The sequence below is a fragment of the Lepidochelys kempii genome, chromosome 11, assembly GCF_965140285.1.
Source record: "Lepidochelys kempii isolate rLepKem1 chromosome 11, rLepKem1.hap1, whole genome shotgun sequence".
Lineage (NCBI taxonomy): Eukaryota > Metazoa > Chordata > Testudines > Cheloniidae > Lepidochelys > Lepidochelys kempii.
In genome coordinates, this window is record NC_136390.1 from 60,747,591 (window position 1) to 60,765,220 (window position 17,630).

Sequence of the window (17,630 nt, forward strand, 5' to 3'; positions counted from 1 at the left end):
TGATGACTCTTCAAGGTAATAGTGCTCTTGGATACCATCCCCTCTGCTCTTCTCATAGAGGAAAAATAGTTATAAAATACAAGTTCTCTTTAGTCTTTTTACACTACAATTTATTTAACTTTGTTTTAGAAAGTAAAGCTGTGACATGACGCAGTTCTGACTATGAATTCAGATCAGGCTAGTCTGAATACATAGTTGCTATGTAACGCTAAGAATTTTTCAAGGCCCTTTTGTAGGTGTTCTGTCTTTTGTTTAACCATTGGAGACCACAGTGATATCTATAGAAACTAAAAAATATTGCTTACCTGTGAGGTGGACTTAAAAGAAAAGTTAAGTCAGCACTGTAAACATATGTATTTTTAAAAAAAAGCTGAATATTGACTCATCTCTTCCTAGTAATTTATAAACTGGATTCAACAGCTAGCAGTATTCCGTAACTTCCACTTACAGTTTGGGGAAGTGCTTAGAATAATTTTGGCACCTTAGAGACTAACCAATTTATTTGAGCATGAGCTTTCGTGAGCTACAGCTACAGCTCACGAAAGCTCATGCTCAAATAAATTGGTTAGTCTCTAAGGTGCCACAAGTACTCCTTTTCTTTTTGCGAATACAGACTAATACAGCTGCTGCTCTGAAACCTAGAATAATTTTGTTTCCAATAAAATTTTTGTTGATTATCAACGTTAACGATTAATGTTGCAAGCCTCAGTGGTGGTAATTATTTTTGGTTGTCTTATTTTTATGTACTGTGAAGAATTATCTAATATCATAGTAAGTGTTCATTTGGGAATTGCCAGCATTCAAAGATTTATATGCTCCTTGTCCAAGTTAAGGGCAAAAAAAGTACGTGGGTAATATTGCATCAGTATATTCTTTATTTTCTGTGTATCATACTCATCTTGTGCAATCTTTGAAACTTTATCTTTTCCATCATCCACCTATCTTCCCACTCTCAGCACACACACAAAAAAACCCTGTTTAAACAATCTTTTTCCTCTTATTTAAAATGTTTGTGGGGGGGGGGCCTTAATTCAGAAAGCACCCAGTAAGATCTTTGATTAATCTAGATATTCATCTATGCAAATTTTTTCAATACCTGCTTTAACTACAAATATTATGATTTTTTTAATTTAAATGGCATATGGGCTTTTAAGTAGCCTACTGAATTGACTATTTTGATAAGGAGCCTCTTTAATGTCTTAAAAATCAGAGTTCTCCTGCAGTGCAAAGGATTAAAACAATAGAATTCCATCCCCTTTAAAAAAAAAAAAAAAAATTCCCCCAATCTAGGAAGGGATAGCCAGTGAGTTATCTCCCATTACTCTGGGTTAAGATAGTTGTGTCTTAATAGAATTCAGTGGGTGTTGGCCATCTAACTCCCTTAGGCTCTGATGAAAATCTTACCCATTAGCTATATATGGAATCTCAAGTAAGAACATTTAAAGATATCATCCACTAGAAAAAGATTTCATCTTGTAGGTTACTTAGTTGAAGTATGTTTGTTTATGGACTACAGTATTGTAGAGAGTTTGAGACTAGGTTAAATTTTTTTCTTCTGAAGGGGTATATTAAAAATCTGGTCTTTTATTTGGAGGAAATGCTAAGACTCTTTATTAAATATACTGTTAGGCCTGATCCTGTGGAACAGCTGAAGGCCCTAATTCTGGAAAGCACTCAAGTGTTGTCCCGGAGGGGAATGCTTTCCTGAACCAGTTCATTGAGCTTAATACTATGACAGCAATGGAACGACTCGCAGTTGTGAGCACTACATCTGTTCATAGGATTGGGCATATAGATTCTGTAAACATCCAATTAAATTCTACAAATCAGTAATCTTGAACAAATCTATAATCTCAGATTTGATTAACAGAATGTACTAACTATACGCTGAAATGTTAATAGTTCTACACTAGCTCAGTATTAAGAGGGTTAAGAAGTTTGTCGAAGAGGCGATTCTTAGATCATTTACACTTCACAATACTGCTATGGAGTAATGGTGCAAACTGGGCTATTTTTAATCCATTTTATTGAGTCTGTCATTCTTTGTAGAAGTGTAGTCATGGGTGGCTATGTAACAAATAATTAAGATCCACTAGTCTGAGACGTAAATACAAGAAAGCTACTTAATCAAGTGTTCCCATGACAGGTTGTAATGATTTATAGATGTAGTTTTAAAATAATTTCTTCTGCTGAATCTCAAGAGTTGCATTCAGTATTACAAAGTGAACTTCCTCCCTTGTTTTGGTGGTAGAGTTTTCCATTACCCATCTGTATGTAGCCTCTTTGGAGGCCCACACCTGAACCAAATGGAGGCAATACAGGTGGGGAGTTCAGTGGGTGAGTCCATGCATTCTGAGGAACCCAGTCTCACTCTGTAGTCCTTGCCTCTTCTAATAACCCTTGTTAGCCCACTCTTCCAAAGGCCTGCAGGTCCCCTGCCAGGCTACTGCAATTCAAACTAGGTAGCAGGAACTGTACAGCTAGTACAATAGGGTTGATCCCTTCTGTTGGAGCTTAAGCACCTTTCCTTCAAAGCACCTTAGCATCACTGACCTCGGGACTGAGTCGAAGAAAGCAAGATAACCTAAAAGGTGTATTTTGTCCATCCCAAGATGACAGTCCAGAATTGTTCCTTGCACTAAATGTAGGGTGCTTGGTGTAGCTTACTTTTAAATGTGTCAGGTGCTAGGGTTTTCATTTCTACTCTTGGAAATAGGTCTACAGTCTAATAAACCTGATGCTTGAGGAATTATTGCTGATATTTAATCTAGACTTTCCTTTGTTCAATTTCATCTCCCACAGAGCTGTATCCCCTTGGAATACTGGAGGTGTTTTCTTTGATACCTGAGCCTTTCACATACTATATTTAATTGCCAAACTGTTCATGTATAGTTATTTCAGTCTTTCCTCAGAACCCAGGTCCTCTAGCTCTATTCATGCGTTGCTTCTGTCTGGACTCTTAGACATTTCTGGTCTCAAATTTGAATGCTCTGTGGGGTATTGCGACTAGTGTATAGAAATCCTACTGGCTCTTTCTGATATTGCAAACTCATGTCTAATCTACTGTCCACTATTTCTAGCCATCCTTCCAAAATGCTGGGCAGGAAGGGTCTCCTGTTCCAATCGTATTTCCAAACTATGGGTGAGGATAGATATAGGGTTTCCAGTTTTAAAATATGACCTCACCCAAGCAAGAGCGTGAGATTAAATATCCAATAAAATTTACAATTGGGGAGGGAGTAGCAGAGATCAATGTTTTTAATATAACAAGGAAAATTTTCAAATACCAATAATGAATTTTTATTCCTAAACTGAAACCATCATTTGCCTAGAAACAAACCCTTAAAACCAGAAATCCCATGTGCATCTAAGTAGGAGTATTTTCTTTAGTCATTAACAAATGAGCTGTGTTCAGTAGTATCCTAACTTAAATGAAGTAATTTCAGGGACTCAAGTAATGAAAGCTTGCCTCGTGTTCTGCTCCTGTAATGAGCTCTGCAGGAGCAGTCCAGGCATTGCTCAGTGAAGGGTTGGGGCCACAGTGTCTGAAAAGAGCCACCCTCTCTGAGCAATTTCTTGGAGATAGTGCTGCTACTTAAAACAAAGTTTTCTTAAAGAGTTTTTAGAGTGGAAAATGAGACTCACTAAGGTGTGCCTCGGCATTTGCTTAAATCACTATAACTTTTGGTGGAAACAGAACACTAAGCCTTATTGATAGTGTGACAATTAACCATCTCTTAATTCTAGTAATTATGATTGTGCAATTATATGATTACAAATGGATTTAATGCCAAAAATGCCTTTAAATAAACTCAAATTTTAGTTAGTTGAAACTAGATATATTGAACACTAATAGCCTTCTGGCAGTATAATGAATTTGCTGTTAGTCTTCTGTGCAATACCTTCATCCCTTCTGGGTGCTTTTAAGGTTTCGTATATACTGTTTGTCTTATTTTAATATGTGTTATGTTCCAATGGCTAAGTTTTAATAATTTTAAGTGTGTATATTGGCTAATGTTGGATTTGTTTCTGTACAGCATGATGGAAGATGTTTTAAAATTTTGCACTTTTTTCTAGTATTTGCAAATTTGTAATCTAAATTTTTAAAATGCACACTTATTTTGTACATAATGATTATTAAATTAGCTTTGTATATAACAGCTGGGGCTGGAGCAAATAAATAATAATCAGATGTGTGATTTCTCTGTGCTTTTTTCATGGTGTGGTCCAGGTATTTATAACTATGCCACGAGGGTTGGAATGTTTAGGAACTATTACTAGTCTGTTGCACTTTACTAAGACAGGTAATAAATAATAGGCTCTGGAGGGGGGAAATCTAGGCTGGGCAGCATGAACCGCTCTGACCTGGACTCCTAATCTAACATCAAGAAGTTTGGGGGGAAGTATTCCCCTTGCCTTTAGTGGGAGAAGAAACAGAGCTCCCTTCAGCAAGCAAGTGAATAGGGGAGTCTTCGTGCTCCCAGGAAAGGCTGGAGAACCACAAAATCTTCAGATGGATATAGGTTTCTGGTGCTCCTATTTCAGATTCCCTTGCAGGGCAAATCCTTTCAGCAGCTAAGCAGAGAAGAGGGACATGCTTTCTCTCATGACCCCTCAGTTCACTACACCAACTATTAAAACGGTACTACAGGTTGAAGCTTTCTAAGCTGGCACTTCCTGGTCTGTCAACATCCGTGGTCCAACATAGGCGCCAATTCCATCGGTGCTCCAAGGCTGGAGCACCTATGGGGAAAAATTGCCAAGCTCCCACCCTCTGCCCCTTCCCTCTGCACCTCTTGCACACTGGTGGCCCTGCGCTTACCAACTCTTCCCCCTCCCAGCGCTTGCAAAGCACTGCAAACAGCTGATTCACAGCCTGGGGCTACTGCAGCACCCCCTGCACCCCTACTTCCCACATCTATGGAGACCTGTTGGCACTTTGCATTGACCTCCTGTGGTTTGGCAAATTCTCTGGTTCGGTGCCGGTCAGGTCCTAAGGGTGCTGGACTAGAGAGGTTCAACCTGCATAAATTAGCCTCAGGAGGGTATCCTCCCCTAATGCTGCAAGGAAATGTTTGAGATTAGTCAGTTCCTACAGAAATAAAAATGGTGAGTAATGGGTTCTTTAAATCCTGCTTTATTTACAAAATTTACTTTTTCCAGACCTGGGAGCTCCTCTTTTCACTGTCTTCCTTTAGCATCTGGTGTTTCACAGCAGGAAAGGTTAGGGCTTCTGGGAGTTACTATCGGTCAGGAGGAAACTGAAATCTGTTCCAGGCTCATGTTCAGTTGGTTTCTCACCTCTGGAACAAAGATAAGAACCATGCTATAAACTTGGCAGTCAAAGCAGAAATGTGAACAGTCTATTTTGCTTCCTTTTACTATTTGAGCTGGGTCCTTGAATCTTTGTACTTTGGAAGCTATGTGGAACTCTTGGAGTACCTGCTATTAGGTATTGAACCTTATGACCTAGTCCTTCAACCATTACTCCAAGCCATAGTTTTTCCTCATGCGACTAAGAACTACAGGTTTAGGCTTTTAGGACTCAGTCTAGCCCCCATTACCATCCAATAAGTGACTATTGCGATGTCTACAGTGTAGCTGGGAGTGAGCCTCCCAGCCTGAGGAAGGCCAACTCAAGCTAGCATGCTATAAGTAGCAATGGGAACATTACAGCTCGCCCTCTCAAGCCTGCCCAAGCTGGAACTGGTACACTGCTACTTATAGCATGCTAGCATGAGCTGCACTGGAGATGTACCCTATGGGATCAGGCCCTGAGCTAGTAAGACTCATACCAGTACACACAGCTGTAACTCATTTTCTGAAGGGGCACGCTGTAGCCCAGTAAGTGTGAATAGGTGTAATACCCCACAAAGGTGCCAGTATAAAGGACAAATGCAACCAAAACTTTTGCTTTATCTGTGGTTCCCCTTTATTACAGTATTATCCCACCTCAAACCATTCCCATTTTACAAGTGGGAAATGGAGACAAGGAATTAAATGACTCCCCTACTGTAGGTTGACACAGGAAGACCCAACAGAGCTACCAACTGAACTGAGATCTCAGAGTCCCTGTCCCATGTCTTAACCCCACAATCAATCTTCTTTCTGCTATAGAAGAAAAACACAACTTTGATTAAAAGCCACACAGAACTGAATACCTCAGAAACAACCGTGCTCCAGTTACTCCTTGCAGGGTGGCTTTGTCTCCTTCCACTAGTAACATTGCTCCTTCACGCAAACCCTGAATTGACAAGAAATAAAACCCCTAGCTGTCACTTGAGTTCCGATCCAAGTTAAATTCCCAGTTATCACTTTGAGGATTGACAGGTTCTTGTCCCAAGATCAGACCCCCTATTATTCAAATTATTATATAGTTGGGAATCTCGATGTGCAAAGGTGCAACACTCACAGTACAGGAACTCTTCTGCATTTACAAGTATTTTATTAATAAATTTAGCACAGTCACGAACACTAACTCAGTAAGGTAGACAGCGATAATACAAAGTATCTCTGGTTGACCATCTAACCACAAGTTACCTTAAGGGCTGTTTTATTTTAGCTCGCTTAAAGCATTTGGCTCATCTGACAACCTGGTGTTTATTTTACCTAGTAGTTCTCACAGTGAAGAGTATGGGCTCAGATGGGCAATTCCCAAGATGTTGTCTCTACCCAAATAATGTGAGAACTGCCTGTATGCTGACTCCATCACCTGTGCCTAATAAGGATGGCACTTCAGAGATGAAGGCACTAGGACCAAGTAGGTGAGTCATAGCCAGTGGTAGGAAGATGATTTCACTTTCTAGAATCAGTTCACTGTGTCTTTAAAACACATGAAGGGGAAGTAAAATGGTTCCCTGGGATCTTTCATTAGCTTTAACTACTATCATTCTCACAGTCTAGTTTGTCAAGATTGCCATACAAGCAACCAGTGGAGTCTGTTAGTAACCACGACTCGGTATTTCTCAGACAGCAGGGATTGGGCACGCTGGCTAGGATGGAAAACCTCTGAATGCTGACCTCCTACACAGCAGTGTGTTGTCATGACAAGTGTTTAATGATAAAGATGCTTTGCCCCCGGCCGCAGCTCCACTCTGTCCCCTGTTCTGCCCACAACTCCGCCTTCAGCCTAAGCTCCTCTGCTGAGCCAGCTGTGCTGTAATGGAGGGGGCCATGGACAGATTCCATTATTGGAAAGGGGAGCATGACAGGAAGAGTTTGGGCACCACTGCTCTACTCTCTGCAGATGGAGGCAGTGCTGCATACAGGGCCTCTCCTGCATAGAACGAGAGGCCTTGAATATACAGGATGCAGATTAGAGCAACCTGAACAAGGTTGAAGCTAGCAGTGAAAAGTCTCCATGGTAGAAAACAGATAGAAAAGCCTTACAGTACAATGGAAAGGACATGGGAAAGATTAAGACATCTGTCAAGGTTCCTCCCCCACTCTGAACTCTAGGGTACAGATGTGGGGACCTGCATGAAAAACCTCCTAAGCTTATCTTTACCAGCTTAGGTCAAAACTTCCCCAAGGTACAAAATATTCCACCCGTTGTCCTTGGACTGGCCGCTACCACCACCAGACAAATACTGGTTACTGGGGAAGAGCTGTTTGGACATGTCTTTCCCCCCAAAATACTTCCCAAAACCTTGCACCCCACTTTCTGGACAAGGTTTGGTAAAAAGCCTCACCAATTTGCCTAGGTGACTACAGACCCAGACCCTTGGATCTTAAGAACAATGAACAATCCTCCCAACACTTGCACCACCCCCACACCTTTCCTGGGAAATGTTGGATAAAAAGCCTCACCAATTTGCATAGGTGACCACAGACCCAAACCCTTGGATCTGAGAACAATGAAAAAGCATTCAGTTTTCTTACAAGAAGGCTTTTAATAGAAACAGAAGTAAATAGAAATAAAGAAATCCCCCCTGTAAAATCAGGATGGTAGATACCTTACAGGGTAATTAGATTCAAAACATAGAGAACCCCTCTAGGCAAAACCTTAAGTTACAAAAAAGATACAGAGACAGAAATAGTTATTCTATTCAGCACAATTCTTTTCTCAGCCATTTAAAGAAATCATAATCTAACACATACCTAGATTACTTACTAAAAGTTCTAAGACTCCATTCCTGCTCTATCCCTGGCAGAAACCAGCATATAGACAGACACACAGACCCTTTGTTTCTCTCCCTCCTCCCAGCTTTTGAAAGTATCTTGTCTCCTCATTGGTCATTTTGGTCAGGTGCCAGTGAGGTTACCTTTAGCTTCTTAACCCTTTACAGGTGAGAGGAGCTTTCCCCGGCCAGGAGGGATTTCAAAGGAGTTTACAGTTCCCGTTATATTTATGACAACATCTAAAATTCAATACCTGATTGGAGAGGGTGCATTCATATGATGGAGTTCTGGAGATGAGAGTTTGATTGGTATGTATTACTCACCAGTACTGGAGGGGTGTTTGGTTCCTCATGATACTGAAGAATCCTCTCCGCACGAGTCTCCTGGAATAGTAGGATCTAGTGTGAGTTTAGGTTTAAGTAATTTCTGCTATATGAGTACTTAGAATTTAGAACCATCTAGCTCAATATCACAAAGCACTTCAAGAAATGTTAACTTGATGATGTTTCCTTATGCTCCTATCGGCAAGTATCATTCCCAACTGAAAAACTTCATTTGCTTGAAGTTTGTGGATGTAATATTGGCCATACTGAAGTCAACGGCAAGATTCCCACTGACTTCACTGTGGCCAGGAGTTCACCCTGTATCTCAAATACTAACCTTTGTTAAAATGTTGCAAACAAAAAAATCTAAGTTAAGGTTCCACTTCAATTTATTTTAAGGTTAAGGAACTAGTTGATTAAATATTGGTCTCCCTCATACTGCTGGAGGTAGTTCTGGAAGTTATTTCTGAATGAAGGAGATAGGAGCCTCCAGAGAAAGGGGACAAAGTTTCCACCATTGAACTAGCTACATATTTCTGCTTAATAGAAATGACATTTAAAGCCCTAATCAGGTTTCCTTGGCAGAGAACTCTGCCATGTAACCACGTTCCTTTGGAGTTCCTGAGTTGAGGGACAGAAATAAGCAAGCGCAAAGAAGGGACAGAAGGACACAAAGGGACAGAAGGATTTATGAGAAGGTCAGAGGGACACACAGGGCAGAGAAAAGCATTTATATCCCACACAGATTTTCCCACTAGAAGTTCTGCAGAAAATTGAGCAGTAAAAAATACTGTTACCTTGCCTTGAGAGCCACAGACAGTTTTTTCTCCCTGCAAAACTGATTTAAGTGTACTTGTACATCCACATCTTAAAACAGACCTACATTTTAAAAGTTTGGGTCTGGGTCCTCCATGGTTCTGAGATGGAGAGTATCTTTTATGGTCTCCAAGAGACTTGCTGTTTCCGGACATATACCATCCTTGTAAATAAAAAGGCTGAAGTACTTTGTGTCATAGGAGCAAAATTCCCAGGAATTGTGCTCTTAGTTGCAAAATATAGGTGGTTTGTTCAGCTATTACAATTTAAATTATCCTAGGTTCTTACTGAGTAGACCTAAATTCACAGCTCTGCACCTTAGTCTACGTATATGGACTCTATATTTGATGGAATATTTCCCACTCTAAATTCCATTTACAACCTGTGCTCACTTTATCTAAGAACTTAAGGTTTATTGCTTAAGTGCCTTGGGGTGGGTTGTATAATTTCCCTACCCCTTACATGTTCTGTAAACCAGGGATTTCCTTCACTCCACCCTGACCTGAAAGTCTCAAAATCAATGTGTAGATGTGTGTAAAGCCTCAAGATGTTCTAGATGGAATGTCACAGCGGACCAGCAAGTTAGTCTATGGTGAAAGTTTCCAGAAATATTGCATTTTACCTAATGCTGCAGGTATTATTCAAGTTGTTTTAAGTTTGCCCTTTAGTATTCTCCCTTACCCACCTAAGCAGTACATGTCAGCAGTAATAACAGTATTTGTCATCAAAAGGCCTGAATTAGCCATCAGAATTCGTTCCACCTCAGTAATACTGTTGCCAGGTAACCGTCCCATTCCCAAGGAAAGTCTTCCAAGAGCTGTAACAAAGGTTCCTTTGCTTCATTTACATTTCCAACAGCGCCAGCAGGCCGCTGCCAGACAGCAGCAAGCTTTACAAGTTGCAGCATATGCCCATTGTACTCACACTGTAGCTAGCTCTGCAGCTGGTGGAGATGTACTTTACTTACACCCATGTGAGTGCTGTTAACATCTGGATCCAAGTAGTGGGGGTTGATGTTAAAAGGAACCAATCCAAGGGCCAGCAGAGAAGGTGGGTACACGATTGGCATGTCATTGGTTGTGCTGATGCTGACAGTAGCTACGTTCGTTCCTGCACTGGACCCCACGTATGGAATTCCATCCTGGAAGATAAAGCAGCACTGCAATAGGAACTGTTATTGCTGCAAGAAACTCAGTTCTTGATCCCAGAGAGGAGACTGATACCTTACTTTTTACATCCCTTCTCTCAGACCGTTTCAAAAGGCAAAAAAATTATTGAATTCAAACTCCCCAATTAGAATATCTTTAATGCTGGATAGGGGAAGTTGAGGTGAAGCAGCTGCCTCAAAGGTACATACTCTGAGGCAGAGCTGAAACTGAATCCAGATAAACTCAATCCTGTGCCTTAAAGCATCAAACTCTGTAGGAAATGATAGTGGATATGTTCTGTCAGTACTCTCTGTTGGGAAGACATGCGTATTCTTCAACAACATTATGCTTATGTTGTTTCAGGATTATTTACCAAGCATGTCCCGGAGTTGTTTCTGTTGGCAGCACAGCAAGAGTGTGCCTATTATATTTTTATGAATTCATTTTCATCCTGTTCAAAATAGCCTAAACTTTTGGTGCCGCTGGTGCTTTTGGAGGCTAAGACCTTTTTGCCCCAAGACTTCTAACCCTAAACACGGGTAAGGGCCAGATCCTCCAGTGGTGTAAATCTGCATAGCTCCAGGGAAGTCTGTGGAGTTGCACCAATTTAAACAACCTGTGAGCTGAGTGCTGCAATTCTACCTGTACCATCTGAAGTTCTGAAAAGTTAATATTGTTATAATGCAAGTACAGAATTTGAAATACATTCACTATTGAAGGTCCCTGCTCGAAAAACATTTCATGCTGGTTTGAATGGAGAGGTAAGTGATTACTGTTTATTGGTTTTTAAATCACTACTTTCCTTAGGACCATCTCTTTGAAAATATATAATCTCCCAGTCAGACTGATTTCACATGGGAGTTAGGCACCTAAATACCTTTACAAATCTGGCCTTTAATTCACAGAGATAGGTGTACAAAATTGCTGAGAACTTCAAGGTTTCTCCAACTAAAGCCTGGTTCTCCTTTTGACAGTCAGACTGCTGAGTTCCTGGCTAGAGTATCAGTAAAAAAGTCTTTTCAAAAGGCCACATCTTTCAGTTTCTGACCGTTCCAGTCAACTTTGTCACATCAACAGCATCTTAGTTTGGGGTGTTGATTTATCCCTTCCCTTTGGAAGTGTCAACAAGACAGGCCAGCAGCTGGGTCTCAATTTCCCCTGGATGCCAATTTTGAGTTTGTGCTGGTTCCCAATTGGCTCCTTCGTTCCTCCAGACTCCAAGACAAGAGGAAACAACGCCACCCTCCTCTTCACATTTGGGAAGAGCAACGTTCAAGTTTTCTTACCAATACTTCTGCTCTGCGTGGACAGAATATTTGTATTCCACCTCAGAAGGAAAGAATTGAGTTCATTTGTGCCTAGAGATGTTAGCTAATGTGGGCTAAGTGTGCTACCCAAGATGGGTTACCAAAAGTACCAGCAAGGGGCGGGTGCCAATAATTCAGGAAAACATCAAGCTACCAACTTCACGCTGAAGTGAAGTAGCTCTGAAGGTAAAAAGGAATAGTTCAAGGGAGCTTATGCCACCAGACCAATGCAAGGCACAGAGAATGTTAGACCTTTTAAAACAGCTCCTTGTTCTAACAAGGACCTAGTGTGAGGTGTCAGGAATTTTCCTAACAGCAAGAACTTGGTGTAGGAGTCATTCTGATGAGGCTATTTGGATCAACATAATATCATTGCTTATACCCACCATCACCTTGGCTCCATCTGTGTGGACTGCAGTAAACCACCCCCTAAATCTGTAGCCTCTTCCTGAAGTGGCTGGAACAAGCACTCTCTTTGTGTATCATTTTAGCTGCATGTCTTCAGTAGAGATGTTGAGTGTACCTCAAATGGACTAGAAGCTGTGCAGCATCAGAGATCAATTGACTGATCCACGTGATTTGCTAGGTTGAAAGCAGTTGCTCAATTACTCTCAGCCATATCATTAATATGACCCAAGTCAGCAGTATTTGATAAGAGCCCTCTCTTCAATTTGGCAGCTCCTTCAGACCTTATCTTTTGTAACATTTATTACACATAAGGATAAAATCTTCTGCAATGGTATGTGCCATATGCTCTTGTACAATTTGTAGACAACACATGAGCCAGCTGAAGCGAGTTAGTGTTGAGACTGCCAAGCTAACTCATCATCATCATCCACATGCATCACAGTATCTAGATTGGCTGAACATCAAGGGTAGCAAGGTGTTGCAATCCAGCTTCCAATTTCTAAGTGTGCCTCTCCACCACCACATCTGACAGTCTGTATTGCTGTCCCACAGTCATACTGTGAAAGCTGGGCTTAGCTAAATTTATGCAGTGTGGCAGCCACTCCAGCCATTCCAATCAGCAGCCTCTTAAACCTAATCCAAGATTAGCATCCCAGGTTGCAAACAAGTGGATGTAAGGGAGACGTTTCTACTGCCTTCTTGTGGCATCCCCCGTGAGTAGCATAAAGCAAAATGAAAGTAGACAAAATGCAGAACAGAGACACGTTGCAAACTGTCCTTTTCAACCCATGATTCATCTTTATGAGTTGCCCTTATGACTCTCAAAGCCAGAATAGAGCACCAACAAAGACATATGCAACAACCCCATGAGGCTCAGCTTACCAATTATGGCCAACACTCCTGATATTCCAGTTCAGTGACATCTCAGCCCAGGCTATGTACATGGGTAGAATCATAGAACCCTAGGACTGGAAGGGACTTCAAGAGTTAGAGTGCAGCTCATGGAGGCCCTTCCCCAACCCCACATACATTCTCCACCTACCAGACTTGGTGGGGTTGAGGGGAATGAGGGGGAGAGCTTGGGGTTTCTGCCCTGGAGCAGGGTGGTGGACTAGGTACTTCTACCCTGCGGGGGGGGGGGGGGGTCTAAGGGCTTTAGCCCGCAGGAGGGTGTCAGGGCAGAAGCCACAGAGGCCGGCAGGTGCTGGCCCATGAAGGAGATTCTGCGTGTCTTGCAGCTCTCAAACTTCTGAAGATTGTATGTGGCTCAGAGGGTCAAAGTTTGGCCACTCCTGATATAAACCATCCCTGACAGGTGTTTGACTAACCTGCTCTTAAAAAAACTTCCAATGATGGAGATTCCACAACCTCCCTAGGCAATTTATTCCAGTGCTTAACCACCCAGACCGGAAGTTTTTCCTAACGTCCAACCTAAACCACCCTTGCTGCAAGTTAAGCCTGTTGCTTCTTTTCCTATCCTCAGAGGTTAACGAGAACAATTTTTCACCTGCCTCTTTCTAATGACCTTTTATGTACTTGAAAACGTATGTCCCCCCTTAGTCTTCTCTCCTCCAGACTAACCAATCCCAATTTTTTCAATCTTCCCTCATAGGTTCTGGCAAGATGCTGCACAGTCACATCCTGCATCAGTTTAATCTGAGTAACTAGTTGGGTAGACCCTGACATGCCTTAGTGGTATCTCCTTGTGGCCCAAAGAGGCACAACTCACCCTGTCACAGGGTCACTGACAGCCAGGTGCCGCCTTTCACAGGGGCTAGGGCCATGGTGCTTTGGCCCTCTGGCTAAGACACACTTGAGTCCCACCTCTTATGGGGTATTAAAATCCAAAAATAAAGGAATACCATGAACTCAAACCCATGGTTGTCTGAGGAGTCTTCAGCTGGACCCAGCCCTTCTACTCAGGGCTTGTCTTCAGGCAGCCAGTCCTTTTAGTCAGTTGGTCTTCCTGGGCCTGGTCAACCCATCTAGGCAGTGTTTGAGAAATCTTGCTTTGCAAAGACTAGTCTGAAGTCAGAGTTGAAACAGTTATGTAGCTTCATGGGAGAAGAGTTCCTTGATGTTGTTCTGCTGCGGAGAAGCCTGAGTCCATGCACCCAAGCATAGCTAAGGGAGCTGGAGGACTTGGGCGATTGGTAGTAAGATACAGAGGCTCACTTCTGGGGCACTGGCTTGAATCTGAAGTACATGCATTTGGCATCTACTCTATACTATATGTGGGCTTGGCAGAAGTCAATTTTTATTTTTAATCATTTCACTGGATATCAATTTAAATTTTCAGTTGCACAAAATTATGGATTTTGAGTATTTTTCAATTTTTATCTATTTACATTTTCATAGTTGCAGGAAATTAGAGGGGTGAGAAAATAATTAATGACCGACATTGCAATTCAAAAAGTTAAAGCTTTAAACCGTTAAACACGTGAGGATATTATGTCAAAATATACAAAATAAACAACCTTAAATCACACTAACAAGTTCAACTATTTCTGACTTTGCATATCTGTACACTTTGATGATTAGTGTGTTGTGTGTGTGTGTGTATGGTGAAATGGATGATTATTGATAAAGCTAATACTTCCAAGTTAATTACATGTGAAAGGAGTGGTTGTTTCAATCGTGTTTCTAGTGAACAAGATGGATACTTGACCTTTAAGTGTCTCTCTCCTGGTACCAGTCCCCTTAGCCAGCCCATCTCTTCTTTCACCCACATGAGTTTCTTAAAGGAGAGATAATGGTTGATTTAACCATTTAAGGATAGTGGTTTATCCTTTGGAGAAACATATGGCAGCTATTACTAGATTACAGCATGAGATACTAAATTCTGCTGAGGTGGCCATGAGTCTGCAATTGAAGATATGGACACCAATAAAATGTTAAGGCTACAAGGGATCTTTATGATCATTAGTCTGACTGCTTGTATAACAAAGGACATAGCTTTTCACCCAATAATTTCTGCATAAAGCCTCCAGGCTTGAACCACAGTATTCTGAAGTGTAGCAACCATGTATAAGCAATTAAAAAAGCTTCTACAAACCCTAAGGAATACAAGCCAAACAATATCCATCCATGCCCTTTGTAATTTAGTTTGTGAATCATTTAGGTTACCTCAAGAACTCTTTTCCTGATCTCCTGGAGCAGACTGTTGTCATAAAGAGCTTTCAAGAGCCGAAATGTGTTTCCACCACCTGCAGGAAAACAGTGTAGCTTTGCCTTAATTGAGACTGTAAGAATTGCCAGATTGGAAGACCCTCATGGGCCATCTAGTTGGTATCCTGCCTGCAATAGTAGATAAAGCCAGCTGCTTCAAAGGAATACTGACCTTAGCTGAGGATCAGTTTTTGCCCTAGAGAATGTCACATTTACTCTAGCTACTGTAATTGAAGATACCAGTCTAATATGCACAAGTAAAGTTTTAAAATTATTAGTCTCAACACAATCCTATACTATAGCAATGTGATCTCATTCCAGTTTTTAGGAAGATTTGATGTCTGAGAAAGAATGGATGACTCCAAAACTCAATCTTCTGTTTATTCAAACTACAGAAGATAATGCCTTCCTACGGGGACACAGAATTTAGAGAAGGCAAGAATCAGATCTAATTGGTAGGGGCTTGACACTCTGAGAAGTGTCTTTATTAAAGCTTGGTGAATTTAGCGGGCTCAGCGCTGTGACTACAAACTGATAGCAATGCAGCAACTGCACTTACTACTCTGGACAGTCATCATTAGAAGAAGTTTATTAATGTCTGTACAAGAAGCAGACTAGACCCTCCTGGTCAACGTTGATGCTTTGACTACACCTTGTGCTCTTAGAGAGAGCAAGAGCATTTTCTGAAGCGTTTACAAATAAACTGAAAACTAGGTCTTGTAACCTGATCCATAGATTATGTATTAATTATATTGATTACTTAAGAATCCCCAGTTATCACTTTGAGGATAGACAGGTTCTTGTCCCAAGCTCAGCCCCAGTATTATTCAGATTATTATACAGTTGGGAACTTCTCTTTATTTACAAATAGTTTATTAATATATTTAGCACAAACACTAACTCAGTAAGGTAGATAGAGATATTACAGAAAGTACATCTGAGCATCCATGCTCACACCATCCCTTACAGAACAACCTGAAATGTTAGCCATTATTTTCCTCATCATTGTTACCTTCCTCATCATCACCAATGGCCATCGTTCTGGCACCTTCACAGGGCAGTGGGAGGTAACTTTTACAATATGTTACACTGACACCATTGTGTCTAATGCATATTCAATAGGGTTTCTCCACTCTTCCTTATTTGTATTTCCTCATCCTACTAATGTTGGTGTCCTTCTTTTATATAGGATAGTAAATTAATTATTTCAATTTATTATATGTCAATTCGTTGCCATGGAACTCTTGTGGGTGGAAGTTCTTCCCAAAACTTTCCAAAGCTGGTGTTCAGCTCATGTTTCTGTGGTTGGCTGATGCCATTACTGACAAAATTCCCCTTACACTCTTTCCAGTTCCCCTTGGGTTATTTGTCTGTGCCAAAGTTCATAGGCCTCAAGCCTCATGCTAACTGCTGAAGCCAATGTCTTACAGGATACAAACCTGTCAGTTTCTTGCATTAGTGCTCAATATAATAAAGGCAGAATATAATGAAGGCAAGGCAAAGAATATAATAAAGGCAAGCTAGCCTTATGGGTTACAGTCTAAAGTTATGCTCAGCAAGGGTTGGTGTAGACAATGCATTCAGTCACAGTACCTTAACTCCAGAAGAATCCAAGTCACATTATTATTCTTGCCTCCACCAAATGGGAAACAGCCTGGATTCTCTTGGTTTTTTAAAGCAATATTCTGTTACTATCCCTTTTTGTTCTGCCTTTGCCTCAAGTACATTTTTAGTTTAGGTGTCCAATCCAACCCATGACAGTGTAGTATGTTGTTAGGAGGGCCAATCAGAGTTTAGGCCTAAATTATAGGGGTTTTCAAATATAATTGATTCTCTTTAAATTGAGAGATCTTGAGACAGACATCAAACCCTTATAGAATTTTTGTATTCCCAACATTTCAGCATTCCCCTAGTGCATGAGACCCTGAAACAGATGTGTCAGCTTTCATTGTTCAGATGCAATAAGACACACAACAATATAAGCAGAGAAATGTCTAAGTCTCTGCAAGATCAGGTCTTAACATGTAGCCCCCACCACAATATACACTCCTAATCTTAATTAGAAAGGGAACTCTTAATTGCCACTGTGAACTAGAAATGTTTACTTATCTGAGTAGTTTTTAATGACTAGCCCTCTTAGACAGAATCAGGTTCTTCAGTCCCATTTCTCCTATATAAGTGTTGGGTGAGACTCCACTAATTTTTCCATGTTATACTTTAGGGGGAAAAGGTCCAAAAACTAACACTTATCAATAAATATTGCTTCAGATTTCCTTACAGCTTCTACAGGATCTGAAGATTCATGAATACTCTCCAACTTGTATCCTACAAGAAAACAT

At 41.0% G+C, this 17,630-nt stretch overlaps 1 protein-coding gene across 4 annotated transcripts in view; it reads right to left on the reverse strand.

Moving 5' to 3' along the window:
* The window catches only part of LOC140895826 (alpha-aspartyl dipeptidase), a 39,508-nt gene that overhangs the window by 18,091 nt on the left and 3,787 nt on the right, over window positions 1-17,630 (reverse strand). The window contains exons 3-8 of one of the 4 annotated variants that reach the window (XR_012154360.2): window positions 17,542-17,616; window positions 15,250-15,329; window positions 10,228-10,401; window positions 8,445-8,504; window positions 6,162-6,244; window positions 5,166-5,303 (exon numbers count right to left, since the gene is read on the reverse strand). Coding sequence is in view for 3 of the 4 variants with exons in the window: in XM_073306490.1 (XP_073162591.1) it covers window positions 5,225-5,303; window positions 6,162-6,244; window positions 8,445-8,504; window positions 10,228-10,401; window positions 15,250-15,329; window positions 17,542-17,616 (551 nt within the window). In the remaining variant the exon portion in view is untranslated. Of the gene's footprint in view, window positions 1-5,121; window positions 5,304-6,161; window positions 6,245-8,444; window positions 8,505-10,184; window positions 10,402-15,249; window positions 15,330-17,541; window positions 17,617-17,630 lie in introns of those variants that run through there. The other 3 variants (XM_073306490.1, XM_078848024.1, XM_073306491.2) reach the window with 3 other exon arrangements.